Genomic DNA, 25,266 nt, shown 5'->3' on the forward strand with positions numbered 1-25,266 from the left:
ATGAGGGTGGGGTGTGACCAGCACCAGCTTGCACCGTCAATCAACTCGGCCCAGCACCGGGTCGCTGAGGCCATGGTGTGGGGCGATTGTTGACACGGAGGGCACGCGGACTGGCTGGCGATATGAGCATGTTAGTGGTGGTGGCAGTGATCTTCGAGGCTTGCGTGTATGAGTGGTGGTTGAGGGGGGATGAAGCGAAGGAGGAGAGTTGGGGAGGATGGGCGGATGGGTGGGTGGCACAAATACGGCGAATTAGCGGCCTTTAGCCAGCCGAGTGGAGATTAGCGGCCAATGGCAGCTACTCCATCCACGCATTTAAGCGCCTTTGTGTCCACAACCACCAGCTTACCCTCCTCATGCAGGCCTATTTGCTCGCTTTCACCTCTATTCTCGCGGCACAGTCGTCCTGCACACCGAATGGGAAGACACGGCCTGGCCAAATCTCGTCGTGCTGCACCATGGACTGCCCCCCTTGTTGTCAGCATCCTATGACGCCGCCAGCTCAGGCGGGCTCGTCAATATCACGCTGCAGCGAAGAGAAATTATCCTCTGGCGACGTCCTGTTTCCGTAAAAAATAACTCGCAGGCAAGAAGAAGAGCCCGACGTCACCAGGTCGGCCGCCTGAACCAGCATTGCATCCGGTGGTCCCAGTCCTGAACCGTCGTTTATAGACGGCGCGGCGCGCACACGAGCATTGCGGACACGAGCATTGCGGCGACGAGCCTACAGTATTGCTATGTATGTCGATGGCGGCTGGCCAGTGGGGCTGAATAGCAATGGCAAGGCTGGGCTTGCGCCTGCATGTTGACTTGTACGCCATGATCATCGCCGTTGTCGTAGACCGCGCCCACATGGAGTGAACCCAGCATGCCGTTCCGGGTCAGCAAATGGGTCGGACACAACCGTCGACTGACTATGCATGCCTGGCCAATTCGCGGCTCAAGCGCAACGCAGTGCAGCCGGGGTCTCTGCCGCCATACCGTGACGAGCCAGCCTAGACAGCAGGGTGAATGCCCGGGGCGCTAACGTGCAGGCCTGACAGTCAATGCGCGCAGCACCCAATCCTTCCACGCCTACCGGGGGCACGATACAGTCGATGCACTAGAGAGTAACCTGCACAACCTGTCCGCTATACCATCACTATCTTGATAAATATGACGGAGGCGTCCCCCTAGCCTAGTCGTCTACCTCGAGCCTAAACATCATCACTGCGCGCCCCGTCTTGCTCATCATACTCCTGCTACTGCCCATCCTCCTTGCTTGCTGGCTATATCGGCAACCAGAGTAGAAGAGGCGCAGCAAGAGTAAGGCCCTTCACTCTCCCGCAAGGAATAGAGGCCATGTCGATTACACTTGAATGTGCTATCCCCCCTCCACACCTCTTCCAGTCAAGACCATCCTCGTGGCAAAGTCCCTACCACAGTCATACTTACCCCGCCTCAACCTCCTCGCCTGCCCCCATGTCTCCTCAGTCGCTCCAACCTTCAATGTCACATCTACCGGAAAGCCCTCTACCCTCTCATGAGGCCATCCACGTCCCGGCCTCTGCATGGTATGGCCCCTCAATTTCGGCCCCCGAGTGCTCTAGTGAGGTTTGTACTTAATTCTTATCCTACGTCTGGCTACTCACATGCACCCACCTAGACTAGCTATGCCTCATACAACAACTACATTACTCCTCACACATCTTCTATCAACCTGTCGCCGCCAGCAACAGCGTTTCCATATATGCCAAAACATCCGGGATCCGCAACACAGTTGGATCCATCTGTTACACTGTCTCCAGGCACAGTCTACTCTCGAGACTCGGTGGTACCCGAGCCTGCCAGCCCATCAGAAGAGCCTCAGTCCGACCCAAGGTGTTCGTTACATCAGTCGGCTTTGCGTCTTGGGCCACAGTCTCACCTACTAGACCGAAACCACAGTAGCTTGAGTAACTTGAACACCGCAAGAGCGAACGTGTCCTGGGCCATGAACCCCCTGGGTATTCACTCCAGTCATGAATCGTACTATCCGGCGTTCCCATCCTTGAATCATAGTCCTCGTCTGAGTGAACCATCAGTAGATCTATCAAACCAGATGATCTCACCACAGCCACGGCGCACGTACACCCCTATTGCCCCTCTTCCACAAGAGACGCCTCGATCACATAGCACCAAGAGGTACCATGAGGATGAAGAAGAAGCACTTGACAGCTCCAAGCGCAGGAAGCGATCAGATTCGCAAACATCGACACAGTTTGAGCTGAGTGAGGAGGACAAGCTCCTACTCAAACTCAAGGAACAAGACTCCATGCCGTGGAAGGATATCGCAGCACGTTTCCAGACAGAACTACAAAAGTCTTATCAGATACCTGCGCTACAGATGCGCTACAAGCGCCTGAGAGAACGAATGCGCGTCTGGACCGACACCGACCGTAAAGCACTACGTATGGCGCACGAGTACTGGTTACAAAACAAGTTTGAGATTATTGCGCAAAAGGTATGTTTCGATTGTAATAACTAAAGTGCATAGCTGACCAATCTCATAGATGTTGGAGTTTGGTGCGCAGGAGAAATGGACAGCACGGCAATGCTCACGTCAATGGCAAATGATGGATCACCCACCATTGTCATATGCGCAGTTCGATCATCATCTTCAGCAGGGCTTTGCCCCTTACGCCATGAGTCCTATCGAGCCGCCGCCCAACAATTCCCTACCCTTCTTGCACACCTGATGAGCTCCTTTCCAGGTCGGGTAGGACAGGCAAACTGGTCACAGTCATACCCCTTTACTTCTTCGTCTTCGTCTTCTCTTTCTTCTTTATCTCCGTCTTATCCATCGTCCTCCCATGAATCATTCACCGGAATGATAACAAGCGCTTCGTCCGATACGATGCGGCACGGGCATGGCGTTTTCCAGAAAAAAACGGGCGGCTTGCATAGGAGATTGGGGCGTGGCTGGCAACGGCAAACGAGCACCGCGCACCGCCCATTTCCAAGGCTCACAGATCCATATTTTACTCTTCACTAGATACCCTTGCTTAAGGTCAGCAATGACCGATGTTGTAACGATCCATTCTTGTCTATCGATTGCCACACTAGGTGATCCCTTTCTTCATCATGCCTTATGCACCTTTTTTAGACTCAAACGGCGCGAGCCAACGTACCTACATTAGGTCGCACATTCAATGAACGAACCTACACAATTCTCTAGACGAGCAAAAGTATTCCTTTTCAAACAAGCTTAGCCAATGCCATGCAACTTACTCCGCACCGTCCCTGCCCAACATGCACGAAATACCTACGCCGCAATCTGCAAAAAAAACTGGCCTTTGGCCGCGCCGCAATCGCCCAAAAATGCATCAATGACTAGCAAACGGCGCAACACCTCCCTCCATGACTGGCCCCTCCTCTTCTCTAAGCATGCAGGACCTTCCTACAACCGCCAAACCGGCACGGAATAATTCCACACCCATGCCGCAGTAAATATGTCTCTCCTTCACCCGCGCGGTTGCCCAACATATCCTCTGCGTATGCGCAAAAGCGGCACACACACTCATACCCCTCTCCCATCTCCCCCTCTCTCTGAATGACTCTACTTACCACTACCCTCTTTTTTTCCCATCGCTTCCCTTCTTTCCCTTACCGCGCCGTACGCATTCGGCCCGTTTCCCAACCGTCGATAGTGGCAATGCCCACTGTACATACGTACGTGCCACACACACACACCTCTACGCATGCAGAACACATCCGTACGTAGCGCTTTTCCTGCCGTTGCGGCAAACAGCATGACGGCGGAGACATGTGATTGCGACCACATGCGCGCGCACGCGGGTGCGATTTGGGAACTGTGCCGCGAGAGTACTACCTTTACGATTACCTAGGTAGCGGTAGTAATAGCGTGATTGTGGAGGGGGGTTCCACACACACACACACACATCAAATAACTTTCTAGGTTGCACGTGTTGTAGAAGAGTATCAGGGGATTGAGCCTTTTTGGGGATAGTGCTGGGTTGTGGGAGGGTGGTGTGGCTCGGGTAGAGTTGCGTGTGCGCGGGAAGGCTTGGGAGGCGAGGTTCGCGCGTGGATATGGCGCTGGGTGTTTTTCGGGACTAGAAGTAGGGATAGGGTAGGAAGGGATAGAGCGCGCGCTTGCGAGTTTTTTGACACGGGGACATGTGACTGGCACTCGTGTTCTGTCATGTGTTTTTTGGTATACTACATGTGTGTGCGTGTGGCTGGGCCAATGCTAGACGGCGCCTTGGTCTACACTACTACTATAGGTTTGCAAGAAGCTCCACTTCTTTTTGATTGTATGAGCAATTTGTGTACAGGGTTGCTTCATCGCGATTTGGGGCATCAGTGACGCACAGGGCGGGAAGAATGCAAGGGCAAGTGGTCTCGGATGATGCACAGCGTACGTATCTGTCCAAAGTAAGTGAATATGCATCCCTGCATCCAAGATCTGAATTCAGAAATCGCACATTCGTATTGAGTCGTTTTACTCTCACCGGATGTGAAAAGACTTGGTGTGGTGATTGCGATTGGAAGGAGCGTACTTGCCAGGCCACGTCGCTGACCAACTGGATGAAATTTCTCTTTTATCGATGATCATACTAATGACTATATTTGTCTTGCCACAATGGTTGTGCTAGATGTCTCTGTTAGAGGGGGCACAAGTCTCGGACATGTATGAGCCGAAAGTATCCGTCAAAATATGTTCCCGTTACCTCGCATGCCGAAGTCACAAATTGCTTCTGAATATATCGTTAGCCATAGAGTCTCATGGCAAAGGTAGTGAGCGCTCTTGACATGTCACTACATCATTTCCTGTTCAGAAGTGTCTTCGAATTTTGATGGGCATGTGATGTCGTCATATTTTTCTTCCAGCGCACGCGTGTAAGCAGACCTCTCGCATCTTAGAGCTTCTCAGAGAAAATGATCGAGACGGAATTCCCCAGAAGTGCCGGCAGTTGTATCAAATACGACCTGACGTGTATCACTGCCCCTTTACCGTCGCCCACCAAGGCTAAGAAGGCAAAAGTAGGCACACGACTTAGCAAACCAGATCCAAGTAGGATAATGCGTCTTCTCGCTGTGACTGGCTGCCCGGACAGAAAATGTGATGAAGACGAATTTACCATTTGCTCAGCGACTGCTCACAGCTTACTCGGGGAAGAGGGAAGTTTCACTCCACAAACTAGTAAGCTTACTTACATCCGTTCGCTAATGTCGTCGCGGACCGTGTCCATGGCCGGTTTGCTTTGCGCATAAGCGGCTTACAGACTTGTGTTATAGGTTTCCAGCGGCCCGGCCGACCCTACGGCAAACCATGGAACGCCTGATAGCGGCTGGGCTCCAAATACTACGTCAAATGGGAAAGAAGTACGAGCAAGGAACCCCGGTGTTCGGGACCTTCTGGAAATCTTGATAGACTACTTGTTTTCTTACTCGAAGCTCTAGAAAGTGTGACGAGACATGCTGTCAGCATTAAGGTAGGTGTGGTAAACCCCCACACCCGTAAGTCGGTGTGCATCTCGCAGTTGCCCAGAAGCCATTGCGGTCTCAGATGGCTGGCTGTCGGCACTCGACAGCGGTCTTTGCTTTTCGTGTTCGAAGAGTCAGCACCCAATCGTGACTCGGCTGAGGAGCGTGGGAGGCCCAATGGCGTGCTCGGCGAACGTTACATTGGTCAATCCCCGAAAAGTCATCCACGTTGCTGAACGGGTGATAAGCCGAGAGTCAGTTTGGAGACTTGGGTGTAGTGAAACCTTCCTGATAGAGCCATAATCGAGATATACGTCGAGCCATAGAGCGAGCAAGGAGCCTGGGAACTCGAGGGGTAACTGCGAGGTTGACAACGGGGGGGCAAAGTGCTGTACTTGTGAGAAGAGGACTCTCACTCTGGTCCAGCGCCTCGACCGGGTCCATGTTTCATGATCTGCGCCCTACATTAGCGAAGTGGTGTTTCCCTTCCTACGGGTTTGCACAATGGATTCGGCCGATAGTCATGGGCGTTGTTGAACTGCAGTCCATTTAGCCGCACCATACAGGGTTCGTCGGCGGCAAGGAAGGCCGTCTGCTCGGGCTCGTGAGGTCATGCTGCACGTGTGCATCAGCATGCCTCCCCCACCCTCCCCTCTCTCCAGCTGATGAACGATTGCTCGAGCTTGCAAATCTCTGGGTGGCACGCTGACGGGCGGACAAAGCTCGAAGCCATGGCTGAAATCGATCTTCAAAACCAAGATGCAATCGGAAGCCGTCGAGGATCGGTTGCATGAAGTGTTTATCGGCTAATGTTGAAGAGTTGTTGAACAAGTCGAAGGCTCTGCCAAGCTCAGAAACGTAAGACATGTTCTGGGAATGTTGCCGAGGTGCGGAGCCAAACGCCGATCTACCGGTGAATACGGAGACGGATGGAGGCTGCAAGTGAATATCCCCTTTGAGCAAGCGCATGCCCATGGTACAATGGCAAAGTGCAGACGCAAAGGAAAAAGTCCGGGAGCTTTGCAGACTTGTAAGCTCGTATAGGCACGCACGGTGGCTTCTAGCAGCGTCCACGATTAGGCCCGGGATTGTGTACTTTGTTTTCGCCCCACTGACCTTCTTGTTCGGTATCTTCCCCAGATCTTCTTCGGCCCTTCTAGCGCTTATGGCGTCCGTCAAGTCGGGTGCCGTGCAGCTGAGGCCCGCGAAGCCGCCTAGGGTGCGCATGAGACTTGTAGACGCGACGCTTGTGTGCAAGTCTAGAGCACTGGATACATGAGCGTTTACAGTAAGCGCACTGAGCGTGATAGGAGACGTTTAATATTTAACCGGTCATGGTGTTCTGTCTAGGTTAAATGTGTTGCTGCGCCGTGTCCCGGGGCTATGGAACATGTGTGCGTTGAATTGCCACTAATACTGCCGTTTTGGGACAGAATGGACCATAAGTTTGCAAAGGTGAGGTTTGGGGTGTTAAGCTGCGAGGTTGTCGTGAGGGGCATGTGGGATAAGTCGGACAAGAAACTAAAGGCTGACACGTTATCGAGGAAGGCAGCCACCAATAGCTCTCTACTCATTTGTCCTCGTCCAGCTGTCTTATCTCCGAAAACTCCGCTACCAGGCCGTGCACCTATACGTAATGCTTCTGCGTATTTGATGTTCTAAGATCGGAGAAGCTCACTTACAAAAGGCTTGTTGTCTTTTCACTTCGTTACCAGGACTAGGTAGTATGCGCGCGGCATTGGGACGAATCTCGCGTTTGACCTCTCAACTTCCTCTCATCAATTCGCCCCGTTTCCTCGACGCCTCGTCAGCCAACATGGCGGCTCTGACCATCGAATCCCGGTACTTGATGCCATCGGGCTACAAGATCCCCGTACTCGGCTATGGTGTGTATCAAACACCTGCAGAAATTGCTACAGAAGTGGTTCAACACGCGCTCAAAGTCGGATATCGTCATGTAGACTCAGCTGTAGCATACAGGAACGAAGCACCTTCCGCTGAGGGTATGAAGAAGTCAGGAATCCCCAGGGAAGACCTCTTCTTTACCACAAAGATTCCGCCAAAAGACATGTCTTACGAAACAGCAAAAAAGCACATTGATAGTACGCTTGAGAAGACAGGCTTTGACTATATTGATCTCTATCTACTACACAGTCCATATGGTGGCAAGGCTAACCGAATCGGCGCGTGGAAAGCGCTCGTTGAGGGTGTACAAGCCGGTAAAATCCGATCCATTGGCGTGTCCAACTACGGTGTGCATCATCTCGATGAGCTCGAGACATGGATCAAGGAGACGGAAGAGAAAGAGGGTAAAGGCAAGGGTGGAGTGATTAGCGTCAACCAGGTCGAACTACATCCTTGGCTTGCGCGGCCTGATATTACAGAGTGGTGCAAGAAGCGGGGTGTGTTGTGCGAAGCATATTGTCCCATTGTACGCGCTACCAAGAATGACGACGCTTTGCTCAAGTCGCTTGCGCAAAAGTACAGCAAGACGCCATCACAAATCTTGCTACGGTGGAGCTTGCAAATGGTATGTTCAAAGTCCCTACTGCTCACTTACATGGACTAACAACCAGGATAGGGATTTGTACCACTACCAAAGTCTGTTACCAAGTCAAGAATTGAGGAGAATGCCCAGATTTATTCCTTTGAACTCTCTGAACAAGACATGAAGAGCCTGGATACTGGGTTATACGAGCCTTGTTCATGGGACCCTACCGTTAGTCATGATTAGTGGTAGGAATATAAAAAGTCTGGCCTGATTTTTTTTAATTTAATAGTATGAAATGATGCTTGCTGAGTATTATCATGGCGTGTCATTCGGTGCTGAAGTTTCGATCGTCTCTTGATCTGCTATGCTTTACCAACAATTGCAGTCTCATCTGCACTCGGTTTGACACATGATTCATCTGCTACAGCTGTGAGCACTGTTGTTATACGTGCCGAGGTTACCCGACATGTTAGAATAGGGCGGCGAAAAATATTGGAGACTCAAGTGAGCGCGTCGCATGTGACGTTTGCGACGCGTAAAAACATGGCTACGTCATCCTGACCTACACATGAAAAGCGCACAAAGTTCAATCGCGCCCTTACCAGATACTCAACTTGCCTAGTTCTCTGTACCCTTTGATACCCATTAAAGTCTCTTCAGTAATACATTGACCGGAAAACTTGCTACTGCACTTGCGAATAAGTCACCATGGCACCAAACAAAAAGGTTCTCATCGTCCTCTCCGACGCCAACTCTTTCCCTCTGTACAACACGGGTAGCGATGGGAAAACAGTCTCACAAGATTCTGGCTATTTCCTCATGGAGCTCGCCAAACCACTATCCAAGATTCTAGACGCAGGTTATGAAGTCACGTTTGCATCGCCCGAAGGCAAAGAACCCACACCGGACCCTTTGAGCGTGTCGCTCGCCGCCTTCGCAGGCAACTACTACGAGAAGCAGCGCGAATTGGACCTGATTGAAAGGATGAAGAAGGAGAACGGCTTCTCGAGGCCGAAGAAGTTCTCTGAAATCAGCGATGAGGAGCTGAAGGGCTTCGATGGTGTCTTCATTCCTGGAGGACATGCGCCCCTAAGGGATCTCGGGGATAATGCAGATCTGGGCCGTATGCTATCGCATTTTCACGGCGAGTCGAAACCTACAGCAGCCATCTGCCACGGTCCGTGGGCATTCCTGTCGACTAAATATGGACCCAAGAAGGAATTCGAGTACAAGGGATACAAGATGACGAGCTGGTCGGATGCGGAAGAGAAGATGATGGAGACGATGTTGAGGGGTGAGATTGATAAGGTTGAGAGTAGGCTGAGAGAAGAAGGTGCTGACATGCAGGAGGGTATTGGGAAAAGTCTGGGCAGCATCACTGTAGATAGGGAGCTTGTGACAGGAGATAATCCGATGGCGGCGAATGCTCTTGGAGATAAGTTTTTGGAGATGCTGGCTGCAAGATAAGGGGGTATGATAACGAGGATGATGGTGATGATGATGATGATGATGATGATGATGAAGAGGAAGAACAAAGTATATACAACTATTGAGGAATTTGAGCACGAACAAGGTATTGGCAATATGCTGTGGTGTCATGCAGAGACAGTACTCACATAGCTGGATGGTGAGCAATCGGATGGATGCGGAACAACCGAGGGCACACACAACGGCTGGCTGCACGTGCCTCATGCTCACAACATCAGGTTAGGCAAAGAACGACAACGGCAAATGTCGCAGCATCCAAGGTGCCAGAACCAAGGGCTTCGTTGATAGACATGGCTGGCCGCCCAGCCACTCAGCAGCTAGCGAACCCCGCACACAGGAGGCAGAGGCTACCACTGATGACCGTCAATTTTCCATCCGCATCTGCGCCGTGGCAGTCGGATCCGCGAAATACCTTGCGTAATGGTGCTGGCACATGGGTGTAGACACCCGGGATAGGCGCATGACTAGAACTCTATACGGGAATTTTCAACAGCGGCAGCCGTGGGGCGATTGATATCACACGCAGCCCGTTGCCGAGTACACATTGCCTAGCTGCCGTTGCTATTGCCTGTCCGGCGGCGGCCCCAGTTTGGCGGCATGCCGCTTTTTTCTCCTCGAGTGGCAGAAAAGCATAGTTCAGACATGACGCAGGGCCAACTGACAGCCCATCGCCGACCCGACCCGTCCCTTTATAGCTGATCCCCAGCTGCACATCGGCTGCCAGCCTCGAGAAATTGCCCCCGCAGCATGGCTGTCCCCGGATACAGGCTGGGAGTTGATGTAGGAGGGTGAGTAATGTGTCGCTCCAAATCTGCTCTACTGGCTGCCTAAGTATCGCCCAAACCCGGCATACTTACACAGCTGCTAGTCTCGAACCACATCACGTCCGAGATGCTGCATTTGCCCCGTAGCTACGGCTACCATCCCCTTGCCCCTTCCTTCCAACGCCACCAAACACTGAACAACGACAATAGCGTGCGGCTGACTCGAGCCCAGGACCTTCACCGATGGTAGGCATCATCTCATGTAGCCTTCACTTTCATTCTTTAACCCACTCAGTCTGTGTAATTACCCCCAACGGAGAGGCCGTTCGCACAAAGGTACCCACGGACACCCAGGACCAGTCCATTGGAGTGCAAAAGGGCGTGCAGCAGGCCCGCAAGATCCTCAAAGAAAAGTATAACTGGCAAGGCAAATTCCAATACATACATCATGGCACCACGACTGCTACCAATGCTGTCCTCGAAGCCAAGGGTGCCAAATGCGGCCTTGTCGTTACAAAGGGCCACAAGGACATCTTGGCTGTCAGACGGAGCCATATTCCAGGTGGACTCGGAGCTTGGATGAATTACGAGCAACCTGAGCCTCTTGTACCTCTAGAACGGACCGTTCAAGTCAAAGAGCGCATCAAAATCGATGGCAGTGTCTACTGCGAGTTGGATGAAGAGCGCTTTCGGCATGATTTGCAGGACCTCAAGCAACAAGAGCCCGAGGCGATTGCCGTGTCCTTGCTAAATTCATTTACCAACAACGCCCATGAAGAGCGCATCAAGACTATATTGCACGAGGAATTTGGGCCACACGTTGAGATCGTCACATCGACCGAAGTCCTGCCAGAGATTCAAGAATACGAGCGCACAGCCACAACAGCTACAAATGCAATGGTCAAACCGGTAGTCAAGAAATACATGCAGAACCTCCAGAACAAGCTTGCCAAAGATACCGATGTAATCCGGATCCTGAAGTCTGATGGAGACTTGACTTCCGTCCAGCTTGCAGGCGAGACGCCTGTGCGCATCCTCATGAGTGGCCCAGCTGGTGGTGTCAAGGCTGTCTCGCATTTAGTTGCCAAAAACACACCCTACAAGAATCTCATCACGTTCGACATGGGCGGCACGAGCACTGATTGCGCTTTGCTCAAAGGTAGCGACGCCATTATCCGACAGGAAACCCAGATCGGTCATTTGTCAGTGCGCGCGCCATCAGTCGATGTTAATACAGTAGGGGCTGGCGGAGGCTCGATTGCGATATACAACGGCTTCACCAAGAGTCTGCGTGTAGGACCGGAGTCTAGTGGCGCCACACCAGGTCCAGCAGCTTACGGCAAAGGCGGTGTACAAGCGACTGTTACGGATGCGAACTTGGCACTAGGAAGACTACCGTCAAAGCTGCTTGGTGGCACTTTCGAACTTGATGTCGCAGCATCCAATAAAGCAGTTGAGTCGATCGCCAAACAAATGGGCATTGATATGGCGTCGGCAGCCGAAGGGATCATCGATTTGGTAAACGAATCTATGCATGGCGCTCTTCGCCTGGTTTCTGTGGAACAAGGCTACGACCCCAGGGACTTTGCACTTGTTGCGCTCGGTGGAGCCGGGCCTCTTCACGGCAATGCTCTCGGTAAACTACTTGGTTCTTGGCCTGTCATTGTCCCCCCTTCACCTGGAGTGCTATGTGCTCAGGGTGATGCCATCACCAAGATGTCTTACGAGCAGACCCGCACGTATATTCGAAACCTCTCGCAGACTTCCGAAACGGAACTCAAGGAGACGCTGCTAGGACTCAAGGATGAGGGTGTGACCAAGATGAAGGTTTCGCTTGCAAACGATGACGCTGCACTACATGTCATATATCAAACCGACATGCGATACAGAGGTCAGGAGATGACGCTTACTGTCGGGATGGATTCTGATGAGCTTGGCAATTCATCTAGTCTGCTTGAGAATCTGCGCAATAAGTTTAATAAAGCACATCAGCATCAGTTCGGCTTCTCAAATGACAATGCAGAAGTCGAGACCATGCGCTTGCGTGCTAAAGTCATTGATGCTTCTGAAGAGGTGGCTTTGAAGCCCGTCGAGCGCGCCAATACCTCGGCGCCATCACAAGATGCCATCATCGCGAAACAAAACATTGTATACGACGGCAAGCAGGTAGAGGCAACGTTCTGGGACCGTACGCTACTTGGTGGTGCTGGAAAGATTGTGTATGGTCCAGCTGTGATCTCAGAGATGGACTCTAATACTCTGATACTCCCCGGTTTCTTTGGTGAGATTGATTCCATGGGCAATATCCTTATATGGCCTGTAGATCAGAAAGCGTCGGAAAAGGTAGCACACACGAAACAATCCGCACAGAAGCTTATCCAGGATTATCCCATTGTTGCAACTCTCATTGCCTCTGCGCTTGGTTCTATCCGAAGAGAAATGGATACCCTCGTTAGTAACTCTATTGGCAATTTTCGTCTGATGCGTACTAATTTCCATAACTCGTCTGTAGATGCTCCGTTGTGCGATGAGCCCTGCTATCCGTGAGCAACAAGATGAGTTCAATGTTATTACCAATACCCGCGGCCAAATGCTCGTTGGTCAATTCGGGTCTTTCATACCTGAATTTCTGGAAGGTTGGGACGGGACTGTTGAAGAAGGCGACGTATTCATCACTAACGATGTTTATCAAATCGATGGTGCTGTCTCACATCTCAACGACATCGTCGCACTGCTGCCCATATACTACGAGCATCAGCTCATAGGCTGGGCGGCCAACTTTGGCCATTTGACCGATGTTCAAGCCAAAGTTCCAGGATCCATGAGTGTCAATGCTAATACAATCTTCGAAGATGGCCTGCAAATTCCGATTGTCAAGCTCTACGCAAAAGGCGTGTACAATGAGAGTCTCGCAGCCGTCCTTTTCCGCAATTCACGGGTGCCGGATTGGTTCCAGAGTGATCTCATGGCACTTGTGACTGCCTGTCGCACAGCCGCTACTCGGGTCGTCGAGCTCTGTGATCGTTACACACCGGAAGTATACGAAGCAGCCACGGAGTCATTACTAGAACAAAACAGGATTGCCATCAAGACGGTTATCGATGAGAAGCTCGGCACCCAGGAATCAAGCTTCACAGACTTTGTTGACGACGATGGACAAGGCATAGGACCATATGCGATTTCCTGTTCCATGAAGAAAGAGAATGGGAAGCTGGTGTTTGACTGGGACGGCACATCACCGCAATCCAGTTCTGCGATGAACTTTTATCTTTCCGTCAACATGTTTAAAATGTTTGTTGGTTATCACCTCCTGGCGATTTACGATCCTCACGCCATTGTCAACGATGGCTTCCACGATCTACTCGATGTCAGGATTCCGACTGGTACCATTCTTCGCCCTGTCCGACCAGCTGCTGTCAGTTGTCGGACACATGCCCTAGGTCGTGTAATGGATATTTTACAAGCACTGTTTGGGCAACAAAACCCTGAGCATCGTAGCGCAGCCGGATTTTCAGATTCGCCGCATCTCTTCTACTCTGGCTTCAAGCCCGGGGGCGAATTCTTTTTGATGTACCAGATCGGCTTTGGAGGCGTACCCGCGCGACCTATTGGTGACGGTCCTGATTGCCACTGCTTGTTCCCCGCAATCAAGTCAATACCCACGGAAAATATTGAGCTCTACTTTCCCGTCATCATCGAAGCCAACGAAGCGTTACCAGACTCTGGAGGTGCAGGATACTACCGCGGGGGGAACGCACAAAGAACAATCTACAGATTCTTGTGCGAAGGAGACGTCAGCATTCACGATGATAGATGGCTCGTCAAGCCTTGGGGTGTCAATGGTGGCAAGCCTGGAAGCAGGTCAAGAAAGGTGTTGTATCGGAATAACAGTTTCGGTACAACGGAAGAGAAGAACAACGTTGAGATGTGCCATTCCAAACAAGACTATTTACACGTCCATCCAGGTGAGATTTAAGCCTTGCAGTGCACCTGGACGTAGAAACTAATAACACCCAGGCGACGTTTTGGAATGGATAACCTGGGGCGGCGGAGGCCTCGGTGATCCCCTCACACGCCCTCAAGAACAAGTAGCCAAGGAAGTCCACCGCCGACTAGTCACTGTTGAAGGCGCCAAGACCAACTACGGTGTGATTGTCGATCCAAAGATCTTTGCCGTTGACGAAGCTGCCACTGCGCGTCTTCGCGAGACAATGCACAATGAGCGTGCAAAGACGGGGTATACGACGCATGATACGATAGATCGCGGAGGCAAGATGAGCGAAGTACTGGCGAGATGTGAAGCAGAGACTGGAATAAAGCCGCCTATGCCGCAGTGGGAGAAAAAGGCATATGGACCGCATGCGGGGTTGGCGTACGTGAAGAAGTGGTATGAAACGATGTCACGAGAGGGTATGAATAGATGGGATGCGCTGTGAGCTGGATGTCAGTGTAATCGCAATTGAAACTTGATGCTTTCATCCCAACTATTTCTGATATCAACGCGATCATCATGAAAATTGTAAGTCGTAAAAAAACCTGCGTTTGTATTTACTAAACCTCGTCAATATCTACAGAGAATTCAAAAATCCCGTATCCCCCATCAGACCACTGACCCAACGAGGACACAACGTCCGCCAAAAAAAAAGTACCAGCAGCTTTTCCCATCTGCCCCTCTAGGTGCAGATAGTGCGACCACCATTACCCGACAAATTCCACTTCGTCTTATTCACCGTGCAAGGACTCTCGCGCACCGTCGTGCCATCGACCTTCAGCGAAATCGCAATATCCCTGCTATTCGCAAACTCTGTCCTGGCTGCCAAACGTACCTCGCCGCCGCCACTCACGGTACCGCCCTTGATATTGACATTGTAGCAGTTCTCAAGTAGGATAGCGTTGTTCCCCGTATTCGCTATGTCCACGCTCGCAATCTCCGCGCCGCCAGATGCAGACACGCAAAAGACGCCACGGCCTCCTCCGCGAGCACGCACGCGGTTGACGTAGATGTTAGTGCCGTATCCGCCGTTGAGCTTGCCGGCTTCGTTGGCGAAGCGGAGGGCAGCATACCCAGTGCCAGCGCCGCAGTTGTTGCAGTCGACGGTGCCGACCTTGGCGTTTGTGACTTTCTGCAAGAGAAGGCCGCACTCGCCGACGTTCTTGCCGATGACGGAGCCGATGTCGAGGCGGTCGATGTTCCAGGTTTCGATGCAGTGCGAGGTGCCGCCGTTGCAGGTGACGGTGCCGATTTTGACGTTGGAGTTTGCGGCGCGATCGCGGTCGAAGCGGATGCCCATTCCCGTTTGCAGGTTGAAGGTTAGGGTGCCGAGGGTTAGGTCTTTTGTGCCCGAGAAGCGCAGGCCGAAGTAGGTGGAGCCCGTCATGGTGAGGTAGGGGATGCTGACGCCGGTTTGGTCGGTGACTTCGATGTTGCCGCCGCCGCTCTTGGGCGCGACGGTGATGGTGCCGCAGCCTTCGAAGGTTTTGCCGCTGCTGATGCGGATGGTGTTGGCGCCAATATTGCCGGAAGCGATGATGGAGACACGCTGGCCGCTTGTGATGCCGTCGACGGCGGTTTGGATTGCCTTGAGGTAGTCGGAGCCCGTGTAGAGGTTTGTGGATCCTCTGGTCGCCGTGAAGGAGCTTCCTGAGCCGGTGACTTTGGCGTGGGGAGTGCCTGAGCCGCATTGGGCGGAGGCGAGTGAAGCCAGAGCCAGCACGGCTGTGAGGGTACTCGACGAAAACATGGTGGGCGAGTCGATCGCAGGTAGAGAAAAAAAGAGAAGGATGAATAGAAGAAGAAAAAGGGAAACCCGTAACCCTTTTTCAAACAGACATTTCAGGAAATTGTGCAGTGCAACCCACTCTTTTGTAATAACATAGCACTGCGTGGCTGGGCGGAATAATACCACTCACCCCATCCCATCACCCTACTCCCCTAAATTACCCCCAAGAGCCTTGGGACCTGTATAAAATAGACAGGCCCGCACCCTTCCCCATACCCCTGCCTCTTCTCCGCTGAGCGAAGGATGTTGCATGTTTAACGCAAGGATGTTGCGAGCCCCGCCCAATTAACGTTAATTTTCCGAGCACCAGCACGGCTCCAACGTTGGGAAAGTTAAAAAAAAGAAAGAAAGAAAGAACCGAGTCCGGGGTATAATTCCCCCATTTCGAAACATGGTTTACACAGTAAGCAAGGGCGCGGGCGGCGGACGCGAATTACGGGCCACCTTCCTCGTTTCTCTTTTCGCCCGTTATTAAGCTACCAAGACGGGCGGGGATGGGATAACTTACTTACTTGCCGCTCAAGGAACTGAATGGTGGAAATTGGGAGAAACCGGCACGATTTCTGCATGTGCTCAGTTGATCGACTTTACTTACTACCTACCTAATCCATCGCCTCTAATTGCCATGTCCCCCCCCCCCTTCTCTATTCCACGTATCCCCGCGGCACCGCCATGATTCGCGCTCATCCTCATCTTGACCTTCTCCCGCCTTCTTCTCCTCTTTTTGGGTAGGCGTCGTCCGCATATGAACCGTGTGAGACTCGGGCGGTATACCTTTCATCTCCACTTTTGGGTGTCTCCCCTGCCCTGCCCTGCCCTGCCCCGCCCCCATCTCCGTCTGTCAGGTATTCACGAATGCGATGCGAGAAAACCCCGCTGTGGGCTTCAATATGGACACAATAGCTTGAGGATGCATGCAGCCCTTTTTCCCCCTCCCCCCCCACACACACATCCAAGTACGTGTCCAGGAACAAGTCCCGCCGGAAGGAAAAAAAAAGGTGAATATGGAGGCGGATGGTATTACTGATTTTCTCCGCTGCATCATCGCGCGTGGATCGGGGGGGAGGGCGCGTGTGTAGGTAGCCAAGAGACCAAGAGTTCAGATCTAGAGTAGATCGTGAAACGCTTGTTTCAGGCGGGATAGTAGTGCGCAACATCCTGGTATGCGAAACTCATCGTCTGGTGATTATGTGTGGTTTTGTATATGCGTATTTTCCTCGGGTGAGAGGGGGGAGTTTCTGGAAGCACTGTGGAAAGCGGTGCGTACTTAGCGGGAAATTGTGTGTGTGTGTGATGGTGGTGCTGAAGTTTATGTTTGGCCTGACTCCCGCACATGGCATATTCGTACGTATGATGCTAGTACTGCGACAGTCAAAAGTACGTGGAATTCTTGGAAGACAACGTTTTCTTGGAATTAAATATAGGGCTGACACCACGTTGAGCTGCACGTCCAAATTCATGAAATCGGCCTTAACTTATCTCAAATATACAGTCCTGACAAGCTCCTGGCACCAAAAAAACCCACTACACAACCAGACCAAAGCATCTTGTTACAATCCACTACCGAATACGAATTACTCAAACACATCACTCACGTACCTATCCTCTTTTACCTTCTCCAACCACGCCTCAGCATCCTCCTGTGTCTTCCCAGGGAACGTATCCCTATAAATCTTCATACACATCTCGCCCGTACTCTTAGCCAGCTTGCTCGCGCTACCACAGATGAACAGCTTGGCGCCCTTGTCACCAAACAACTCTGCCAGCTCCTTGCGCTCGTCCCACATGCGATCAGGCACACGCTGCGCCTTGTGTCCCTCAGGCGCGACTTTGGAGAAGCAGCCGCGCACACTGACGACGCCTTCGGCTTCCCACTGGGCAAGTTCTTCCGAGTAGATGAAGTCTTTTTCGTGGTGGCGGCAGCCAAAGTACAGGATGGCGGGTCCAATGGTTGCGTTGCGCGCTTTCTTGATGGTCGCGCGTTCCTGGATGAAGCCGCGCATGGGGGCGAGGCCCGAGCCGGCGCAAATCATGATGATGGGCGTCGTGGGGTCCGTAGGTAGATGGAAGTTGATGTTTGTAGGGCGCGTGAAGCACTTGATTTTCTCGCCTGGTTCTCGGCTCGCAAGGTAGGTCGATGCTACGCCGTGGAAGCGACGGTTCTCTCCGCTCCATGCGGCTTCGTCGTGCACATCGTAGGTTATGGAAGCAGTCAGGCGCTGGACAGTCGAGCCGTCTGGTGCTTGGACAAAATCTACATTGGCTAGTGGAGAGCTGGAAATGCTGTATTGGCGGGGAGACAAGGGCTTGAGTAGGTCGAGGTAAACAGCAAAGGGGAGCTTGCACTCAGGGTGGTCTTCGAGGACATCCAGAATGCTATAGCGGGAGGGAATGACCTTGGCCTTGTAGACTTCGTCGCTTGCAAACTCGAGCAAGCTGGCGCGCTTGTCTTCCGGTGTCACATCCGCAAGCATCTTCAACTGCTTTTGCGAAATTGGTGTACCAAGCTCCACACGCGTCATGAGAATTTCGTAGATGGATGCATGTGACTCAGTAGCCAGGAATGTCTTGTTGGTTCCGGTAATCGAGATGGTATCATCCGGCGAAAGTTCGAAGCGTCGCATAACTCGCTTCACAGTATCCGAGTTGTTGAGAGGCAGGACAACCATGTAGTCGCCAGAGCGGTACGAGCTGCCCGCTGGCAACTCGATCTCCATGTGCTTCTTGGAGAGACCGACCTCAGCACCACCCAGGTCTTTGTTGACTTTGACCTGCCCATAGGAGATATTCTTGCCCCCGAGATACGTCGCGAATTTAGGAGCCTTTATTTCGGCCTTAAGTGTCCCGTCAAGAACTTCGACAGTTGTACCACTAGCCTCTCGAAGACTCGTCCACATCTGTTCAGACCAGCTCTCCCACGGTCCCATGATGTCTTCTTTTACGTTGACAAAACCGGTCTCTGTGAATCGCGTTGCGCCCATCTTCTCGAACAGCTCGTCGGTCTTCTTTGGGATACGGTGGTATGTGTGCGTCCAATCACTGTTACCAACACCAAAGACGGCATATTGAACGCCCTCGAGCATCTTCGAGTCCGCATTGTTTTCCAGCCATGCGGTAAATTTCTTCGCGTTGTCTGCCGGTTTACCTTCATACGAAGGCTCAATAATGACAATTGGCTGATCTTTTGGAATGTGTTCGGTGGCAGAGTCCAGGCTGCCCACATTTGCCTTGAATCCGAATCGAGCTGCGTTTGTCTCCAGGTCCTCGGCATACGACTTGCAAGTACCCGCATTCGATCCATAGAGAACGGTGATTGGCTTTGCATCTCTTGCAGAAGCGTCTCCTGCTACCTTGGCTTTCCTATCATCAGCGGCAGGATTTGTCGATGAAGGAGCGCCGCCAACTCCACCCAGACTCGCCATTGTGCGTCCAGGTCGTCTCCGTACCTTGATCTTAAGATCTTTGGGCTTCTGTGTGATTGTGACCGAGACCTCTGTGATATGGAATTAGAAATACTCCAATGTTGAACTATCTGTCTGTGTGCTTACGTAGTTGATAGCCAGGATCCGCCAGTTCGACCTGGAACTTTTGCAGAATGAGCGCCACTGTCATGATCATCTCTTGCTCTGCAAAAGTGCGTCCAATACAAGCTCGCATACCGTCACCAAATGCTTTCCACGAGTTGGGCGGTAGGTTCTCCCAGCCGCCGTTCAAGAAACGTTCAGGCCGGAATACATGGGCGTCGTCGCCCCAAACCTTGGGGTCATGATGTAGGCCACTCAAGTTCATCAAAATGATGTCTTCTGGCTCCACTTCATACTTGCCCTACTAGTTCTTAGTATGCAAAATCAACTTGAGAAGAAGATAAAAACTTACAGCAATCTTCGTCTTTTGTAGCGCGTGCTTGCCATTGATTCCAATAGGACCGAGGAAACGCAATGCTTCATAAATGGCGTACTTGATGTAAACCAGCTTGGGAATGTGTTTGATGTCTAGGGGACCATCTCCAAGAACATCGTCAACTTCTTGCTGGGCTCTGAGATATGTGTCGGGGTTCTTGAGAAGATGGAAGAACAAGAAGCCAAGAGTGCCGCTCGTTGTTTCGTGGCCAGCCACCAAAAAGGTTACCATGTTGTATCGTACAAGCTCTTTTGACATCTTCTCGCCAGTCACTTTGTCTACACCTTCAAGCATGGGGTTCAGGAGGTCTTTCGCATCTGGCTGCGGATGTGCTATGCGCTCCTCAATGATCTCATCGCAAAGTTTGTGCATCTGCCTCACATTTTCCTGTCGGTTGGCTTCGGCAAAAACACGTAGCTTGTTCTCAATGCCTGTGCGAGTAGCTCGCCTTCCAGACTCAACAAGGACTTCGACCATTTGTTCGACAAACGGATGTGCCTTGTCAGAGTAGAAGTTGTTGAACCTGTATCCGAATGCGCATAGTCCAATCATGTCAAATGTTAATCTGGTAGCAGTGGATGAGCAACTTTCCCGAGCACGACCAGCTGATCCAACTTACCTTGTGAAATCATCACTGCAATAGATTTCGTGTTTTGGTCCAAATCGGTCCCATCTAAGCAGCATCTGTGTGGTAACGTCCATCATGTCATCGAACATCTTGCGAATGCCCATGGGGCCAAAAACAGGCATCAGCAGGCGATGGGCAACTCCCCATTCCTTACGCGTGGTCAGCTGCGTGCATCTTACAAGGCGAAATCTTGGCTCACTTTCTCCCCCGGGTAGGCTGTGAAAAGCCCATTTCCAGTGAGAGCTCGCACTTCTTCGAGAGTGGCATTGATTGGCTTTTCGAAGCGGTCTCCGTCGCAGCAGTCGTTTATTGTGTCATGCGAAGAGATGACGATTATTCTTCCTGGCCGACCTGGAATTTGAAGCTGAAAGATCTCGCCATAGATGTCTGAGAGTCTCTGGATGGAGCCTGGGGCATCGTCTGAATCAATGGCTCCAATATTGCCGATGAGCAAATGTGGTGGAGGCTGTGGTATCGGGACAGAACTAGACGACTGGGACGCCATTGTTGCAGGATGTCCAACAATGGAGAAGATACGAATTGGATTGCAAGAATCGTAGCCTCTGCAGGTACAGAGAGTTGGTGCCTTTAAATTTAGGGCTAAGCCTGCTTCCTATATACCATTCAGCCTGACAGTAACAAGCGCCTTGCCTTGTGAGCCTTGCCCTTACCCATGGATGATGGTTGGCGTGCATTCGGCCGAGTCGGGCGAGACCTAGTGGAATTGTCTGCCTAGCTGCTGACTTTACAGGGACACGTCAGGCCAGGGACGTTGTTCATGCAGCCAGTAGGAATCGCTGCAAAGCCAAGGTGTTGCACAGTAAGCCCTTGTGAGTTCAGCCGCGCGAGGCTGTGTCATCCTCGCGGTTGCCTGTAGCGCTGTGTAAGCGCATTGGGCATGTGTGTAATGGCAGTTCTAACTAGTGCGCGTTCGCATCGAGAGTTGCACTGCGTTCGGTCGTGAAAGACATCCTCGGCCGGTGACGACGTCGGTTTGCAGTTTGCAGGGTGCTGGGACGGTCCGTTTTGATCCTTGCGTTGGCACGCTACTATTCTGCAACTAGTGTCAATTAGCCACTAGTTATAGTGTGTTGTATCGTTTAGTAGACTTCAACTGTTGCTAAAACCTACAGAAATTTGGTATACAATTGCAATGGTGTGTTTGGCATGAGAGGTGTCGGACGGATGTGCCGGCTTTGATCTGAGGTTGTTCAGCTGTCATTGACATAATCGCAGGCAGGAAAATCGGCTCACGTACGAAATCTCGCTTTGCCGAGGCTTGTGCTAACGGTTTTTTTTAGCAGCACCTATCATTAATTGCATGGAGTAATTCCACCCCTGATGATAGATACGGGCAAAAGCACGTGGTTGAGATTCAGCCCCACATGCATCGTATGAGCATGCGGGTTCAATGGGGGTTGGTAATTCATTATTGCCTTTTTGAGACAGCAGCAGTTGTGACGTACTTTTTACCATCTTCCTACCACATCTTTGACTTTGGCTATTTTTGTCATAAGTTACATGTCTTAGTAACCGTAACAATGTTCCAAGGACACTGATCGCGTCAATGACAGTAGCAGGCTATACACCGGATGGAAAAAGTATCTCTTCACGTGGCCAATGCACAAGGCAAATAACTCATAATAGATGAATATGTTTGATTCAAAGTCCAAAACTGGAAACGCGAAAGTCGACCGACGCGCTATGTACAACAAGAAAAATAGTTTCGTCTTAGTTCGCGACAAAAAAAATCAAATCAGTGGAAGTTTATCCAAGGGCATCCTCTCGTCAGGACTTAGCCCACCCCAAACGCCATGCTCAATGCGATGCTTCGCTACGTAAAAACCAAGATTTCAAGAGATGATTTTTGGAGAAACAAACAAAAAAAAGATCGGACAAAAGGAAATGAGGTAAACAACTTAGGCGAGACCAAAGGTACCCTTGAGGCGCCTCCAGAGCTCCTTGCCCATGGCTCGCCTGGTGTCCTCGGTACGGAGCGCGGCCTCCTTGTTCTCACTGGCCCTGCGGAGCAAAAAGTTCAAGCACTCGGCAGTAGTGCCCCAGGTCATGCACTTGACAACCTTGGCCTGCTTGTCAGCCTTCATGGTCTCGTCCTGAACCAGGGCCTGGGAGATTTCATCGGCCATACCCTGGAGTTGGGCATATGTCAGACGCGGCAGCTTCTCAGGAGACGTGGTGAGCATCTGAGAGGCACGGATCTTCTGAGCAGCTTTGACGGAAGCCAGGTTGTGAGTTGCAAGGACAATGTTCACCTTAGGGAAGGGTGTACCGGGTGTTGGTGCAGAAACCTTGTCGGTCCACTGTTGGCGGACGACAGCATCGGCGATGGCATCGTAGTTGGCGTCGGTTTCGGCCTTGGTATCAAAGGTGAGGTGCTTGGGCTCTGAAGTCAGGTATGCGCCGCGTACGAGCTTGACGCCGGCAATATATCCGCCCTTTGAGGCCATCTCGAGGTGTTGTGCCAACCGCTCGGCAATGTTGCGGAGGTAGCATTGGTACGTGATGTAGAGAACGGCGTGGCCTCGCTCGGGGGTGTTGTACTTCTTCTGCAGAGCAAGTGTCCACTTCTCAAGGCCAAGGTTGGTAGCTTCTTCTTCAGCGCCAGGAAGGAGACTGACGCCCTTGGCCGCAGCAGCATCGCAGGCTGCTGTGATGGCGTCCCACATCTCGGGTGTAGCATCTTGCTGGTTTTGGAGGAGTTGCAAAGCGTGGCGGCCTAGACCTGACCATCTACGAGATTGTTAGCACCTATCTATTTTGGACGAGTTTTGCCTTGGAATACATACTTGAGTCCAACAAAGTCACCCTCCTTGGCCATATCAACACTCTGGAGCATGCCCTTTCTCCATACCTCAATCTCCTTTTTGGTCTCGGCTGCGGTCGGCGCCTCTCCGCCAAGTACCTCGAGTGCGTACTCAAACAGGATTCCGCCATAGCCCAAGGTCCTGGCAAATTCGGTGTTCCTTACTACCTCGTCCTTGTGCTCGCCGACACAGAATTGAGCGTAAAAGGTCTTCTTAAGCAGGTTGGAGAGGACGGGGTTGCGCTCAATGCTCATGATGTACGATTTAGACTCGAGCATGCGACGCAGGAGGCCAAAGCATGCATTGAGGAGCAATGGCTGTGAGGACATTGCGGTGATGAGGTAGGAACGGAGAACAGTAGATGTGGGTAGACGACCAAGAACTGACTTTGTCTGAGCAATGTGCGACTCTGGCTGGCTGGAGAGGAGGTCGGATGTGGGCGATGACGTCGGTACAGATACATTCTGGCGTGCACTCTGATGAACGTATCTGGGTGTTTGTGAAAGGGACCTTGAGGTTTGGGAAAGAGCAAGACGCTGGAAGCGTTGGAGGTTCTGTCTCCGTAGCATCATGGCGGACATTGTGATGGGTATTGGGTAGTGGGTAGTGGATAGTGGGTGGTGGGTGATGTGTGGTGGTCAGGTCAGGTAAGGTCGGGTCCGGCGGCTTCCTTGTATAGAGCACTCAGAGTCAGTGCGGTGCCAGGGCTTCTGAGTCCGGGGAAGTATGCTCGGATGAATTGGGTAGATCAGTAGGTCTTGTGACCCTGGGTGATGCAGTGCATGCCATATATACCGTGCATCGTGGGCGTGTTGTTTGGACAGGGCGATGCGCAATGCTCGGCTTGCGTCGGCTCGCGCTAGTGAAACTCGACGATGCTCCAGAGGGTACCAGACTGACGCAGGCGTATCGGCCACCCCTAGCAGCCCCGATGATGGCGTCGCCTTGTCTAGACAGCAGCAGCTTCTGGAAATGGCGATTGCCGTGGTGTTTGCAGAGTAGTGCCGATTGCGTCTGCAATGTCTGGTACTGTCCTCGTCGACGCCAGGCATTGGAGACCTGAGGGCAGAGGCAGACGTGCCTACAATACGTATGCCCAGCCTCGCCCGACGACCCCCTCTGCCACACCCTCTTGCTCTTGCTCTTGCTCTTGCTCTTGCTTTTGCTTTTGCTTTTGCTTTTGCTTTTGCTTTGATGGACCAGCAGAAGACCATCGTGACCTCGCTCATATGCATGCCCGTCTGTTACCCCACAGTCGGCGAGATGCACTGCACGCTGCACAGGTCCTATTGCGGCCTCTCCATGGTTTGCCCAGAGCCGAGCGTAGCCATGCCGTCCTCGCTCTCCATGCGCAGCCAGCCCCCATTCTTCTTTTCTTCTGACAGCATCATATCCACCTTGGCACCGCTCCTCGTCACGCGTCCCGGTATCGGCTCTCGTGGGGGTTACGCAAAATTTTGTAATCTGCCCATGGCTGCTATGCTGGGCGCGATGAGGGCCGTAGCGGCTGCGGAAAGCGTCGGCGGGCCCACAGCGGACCTCCGACAATCAAACTCCTTCCCCCCGCCATGGCCATTGACTTGCACGCATTGAGCATTGAAACGCCTTTCTGTCGCCATAATGTCGCGGCATTGTAATGTACAACTGTGTCGCAGAATATTGCGTTGCAGGTACACGCATGTCTTGTGTCCCGCATGGTATAAGCAGACGGCTGTTTCTACTATTGTGTTTAGTGCTACTTGAATACTTTCGCAAACGCTTGTTCGAATATCTGGTTTATGAATTATGGAATTAATCATGCCGTGGCTATGTTGTAAGTGGTATAGTGTTCTGTCTTGTTGCGGGATAAGGACGTGGTTTTCTATCCAACTAGCTGTGCTGAGCTTTGGGATAGGCATCAATGACATCACGTGAGCTCTCT

The 25,266-nt window shown here is 51.9% G+C and overlaps 10 protein-coding genes across 10 annotated transcripts; 5 read left to right on the forward strand and 5 right to left on the reverse strand.

Annotated features, from left to right (window-relative positions):
* Window positions 1-1,098: 1,098 nt before the first annotated feature.
* COCSADRAFT_210723 (uncharacterized protein) lies at window positions 1,099-2,803 on the forward strand. Its single transcript, XM_007696621.1, has 3 exons — window positions 1,099-1,593; window positions 1,646-2,482; window positions 2,532-2,803. The coding sequence occupies exons 1-3, from the start codon at window positions 1,342-1,344 to the stop codon at window positions 2,715-2,717; spliced, it is 1,275 nt and encodes a 424-aa protein (XP_007694811.1). The 5' UTR covers window positions 1,099-1,341; the 3' UTR covers window positions 2,718-2,803.
* A 3,120-nt stretch (window positions 2,804-5,923) lies between these two features.
* COCSADRAFT_341479 (uncharacterized protein) lies at window positions 5,924-6,787 on the reverse strand. Its single transcript, XM_007696622.1, has one exon. The coding sequence runs from the start codon at window positions 6,694-6,696 to the stop codon at window positions 6,019-6,021; it is 678 nt and encodes a 225-aa protein (XP_007694812.1). The 5' UTR covers window positions 6,697-6,787; the 3' UTR covers window positions 5,924-6,018.
* Window positions 6,788-7,151: 364 nt separating this feature from the next.
* COCSADRAFT_32207 (uncharacterized protein) lies at window positions 7,152-8,266 on the forward strand. The gene is made up of 2 exons (XM_007696039.1): window positions 7,152-7,999; window positions 8,051-8,266. The coding sequence occupies exons 1-2, from the start codon at window positions 7,286-7,288 to the stop codon at window positions 8,201-8,203; spliced, it is 867 nt and encodes a 288-aa protein (XP_007694229.1). The 5' UTR covers window positions 7,152-7,285; the 3' UTR covers window positions 8,204-8,266.
* A 307-nt stretch (window positions 8,267-8,573) lies between these two features.
* Window positions 8,574-9,612, forward strand: COCSADRAFT_32208 (uncharacterized protein). The gene has a single exon (XM_007696040.1). The coding sequence runs from the start codon at window positions 8,669-8,671 to the stop codon at window positions 9,425-9,427; it is 759 nt and encodes a 252-aa protein (XP_007694230.1). The 5' UTR covers window positions 8,574-8,668; the 3' UTR covers window positions 9,428-9,612.
* Window positions 9,613-10,195: 583 nt separating this feature from the next.
* Window positions 10,196-14,648, forward strand: COCSADRAFT_76148 (uncharacterized protein; the record flags this gene model as incomplete). The annotated part of the gene is made up of 5 exons (XM_007696623.1): window positions 10,196-10,236; window positions 10,445-10,458; window positions 10,508-12,663; window positions 12,725-14,177; window positions 14,230-14,648. The coding sequence occupies 5 exons, from the start codon at window positions 10,196-10,198 to the stop codon at window positions 14,646-14,648; spliced, it is 4,083 nt and encodes a 1,360-aa protein (XP_007694813.1).
* Window positions 14,649-14,741: 93 nt separating this feature from the next.
* On the reverse strand, window positions 14,742-16,032 carry COCSADRAFT_32211 (uncharacterized protein). Its single transcript, XM_007696041.1, has one exon. It carries the CDS (start codon window positions 15,951-15,953, stop codon window positions 14,886-14,888), a length of 1,068 nt encoding a protein of 355 aa, XP_007694231.1. The 5' UTR covers window positions 15,954-16,032; the 3' UTR covers window positions 14,742-14,885.
* Window positions 16,033-16,496: 464 nt separating this feature from the next.
* On the reverse strand, window positions 16,497-17,268 carry COCSADRAFT_210776 (uncharacterized protein). The gene has a single exon (XM_007696624.1). The coding sequence runs from the start codon at window positions 17,147-17,149 to the stop codon at window positions 16,682-16,684; it is 468 nt and encodes a 155-aa protein (XP_007694814.1). The 5' UTR covers window positions 17,150-17,268; the 3' UTR covers window positions 16,497-16,681.
* A 298-nt stretch (window positions 17,269-17,566) lies between these two features.
* Window positions 17,567-21,025, reverse strand: COCSADRAFT_76344 (uncharacterized protein; the record flags this gene model as incomplete). Its single annotated transcript, XM_007696625.1, has 5 exons — window positions 17,567-19,485; window positions 19,541-19,817; window positions 19,869-20,457; window positions 20,512-20,669; window positions 20,720-21,025. 5 exons carry the CDS (start codon window positions 21,023-21,025, stop codon window positions 17,567-17,569), a joined length of 3,249 nt encoding a protein of 1,082 aa, XP_007694815.1.
* A 1,375-nt stretch (window positions 21,026-22,400) lies between these two features.
* Window positions 22,401-24,181, reverse strand: COCSADRAFT_210826 (uncharacterized protein). The gene is made up of 2 exons (XM_007696626.1): window positions 23,328-24,181; window positions 22,401-23,271 (listed from the first exon to the last, which is right to left on the reverse strand). The coding sequence occupies exons 1-2, from the start codon at window positions 23,924-23,926 to the stop codon at window positions 22,440-22,442; spliced, it is 1,431 nt and encodes a 476-aa protein (XP_007694816.1). The 5' UTR covers window positions 23,927-24,181; the 3' UTR covers window positions 22,401-22,439.
* Window positions 24,182-25,024, forward strand: COCSADRAFT_210825 (uncharacterized protein). Its single transcript, XM_007696627.1, has one exon. It carries the CDS (start codon window positions 24,438-24,440, stop codon window positions 24,936-24,938), a length of 501 nt encoding a protein of 166 aa, XP_007694817.1. The 5' UTR covers window positions 24,182-24,437; the 3' UTR covers window positions 24,939-25,024.
* Window positions 25,025-25,266: the final 242 nt, after the last annotated feature.

This window comes from Bipolaris sorokiniana (assembly GCF_000338995.1).
Source record: "Bipolaris sorokiniana ND90Pr unplaced genomic scaffold COCSAscaffold_1, whole genome shotgun sequence".
Taxonomy (NCBI): Eukaryota; Fungi; Ascomycota; class Dothideomycetes; order Pleosporales; family Pleosporaceae; genus Bipolaris; species Bipolaris sorokiniana.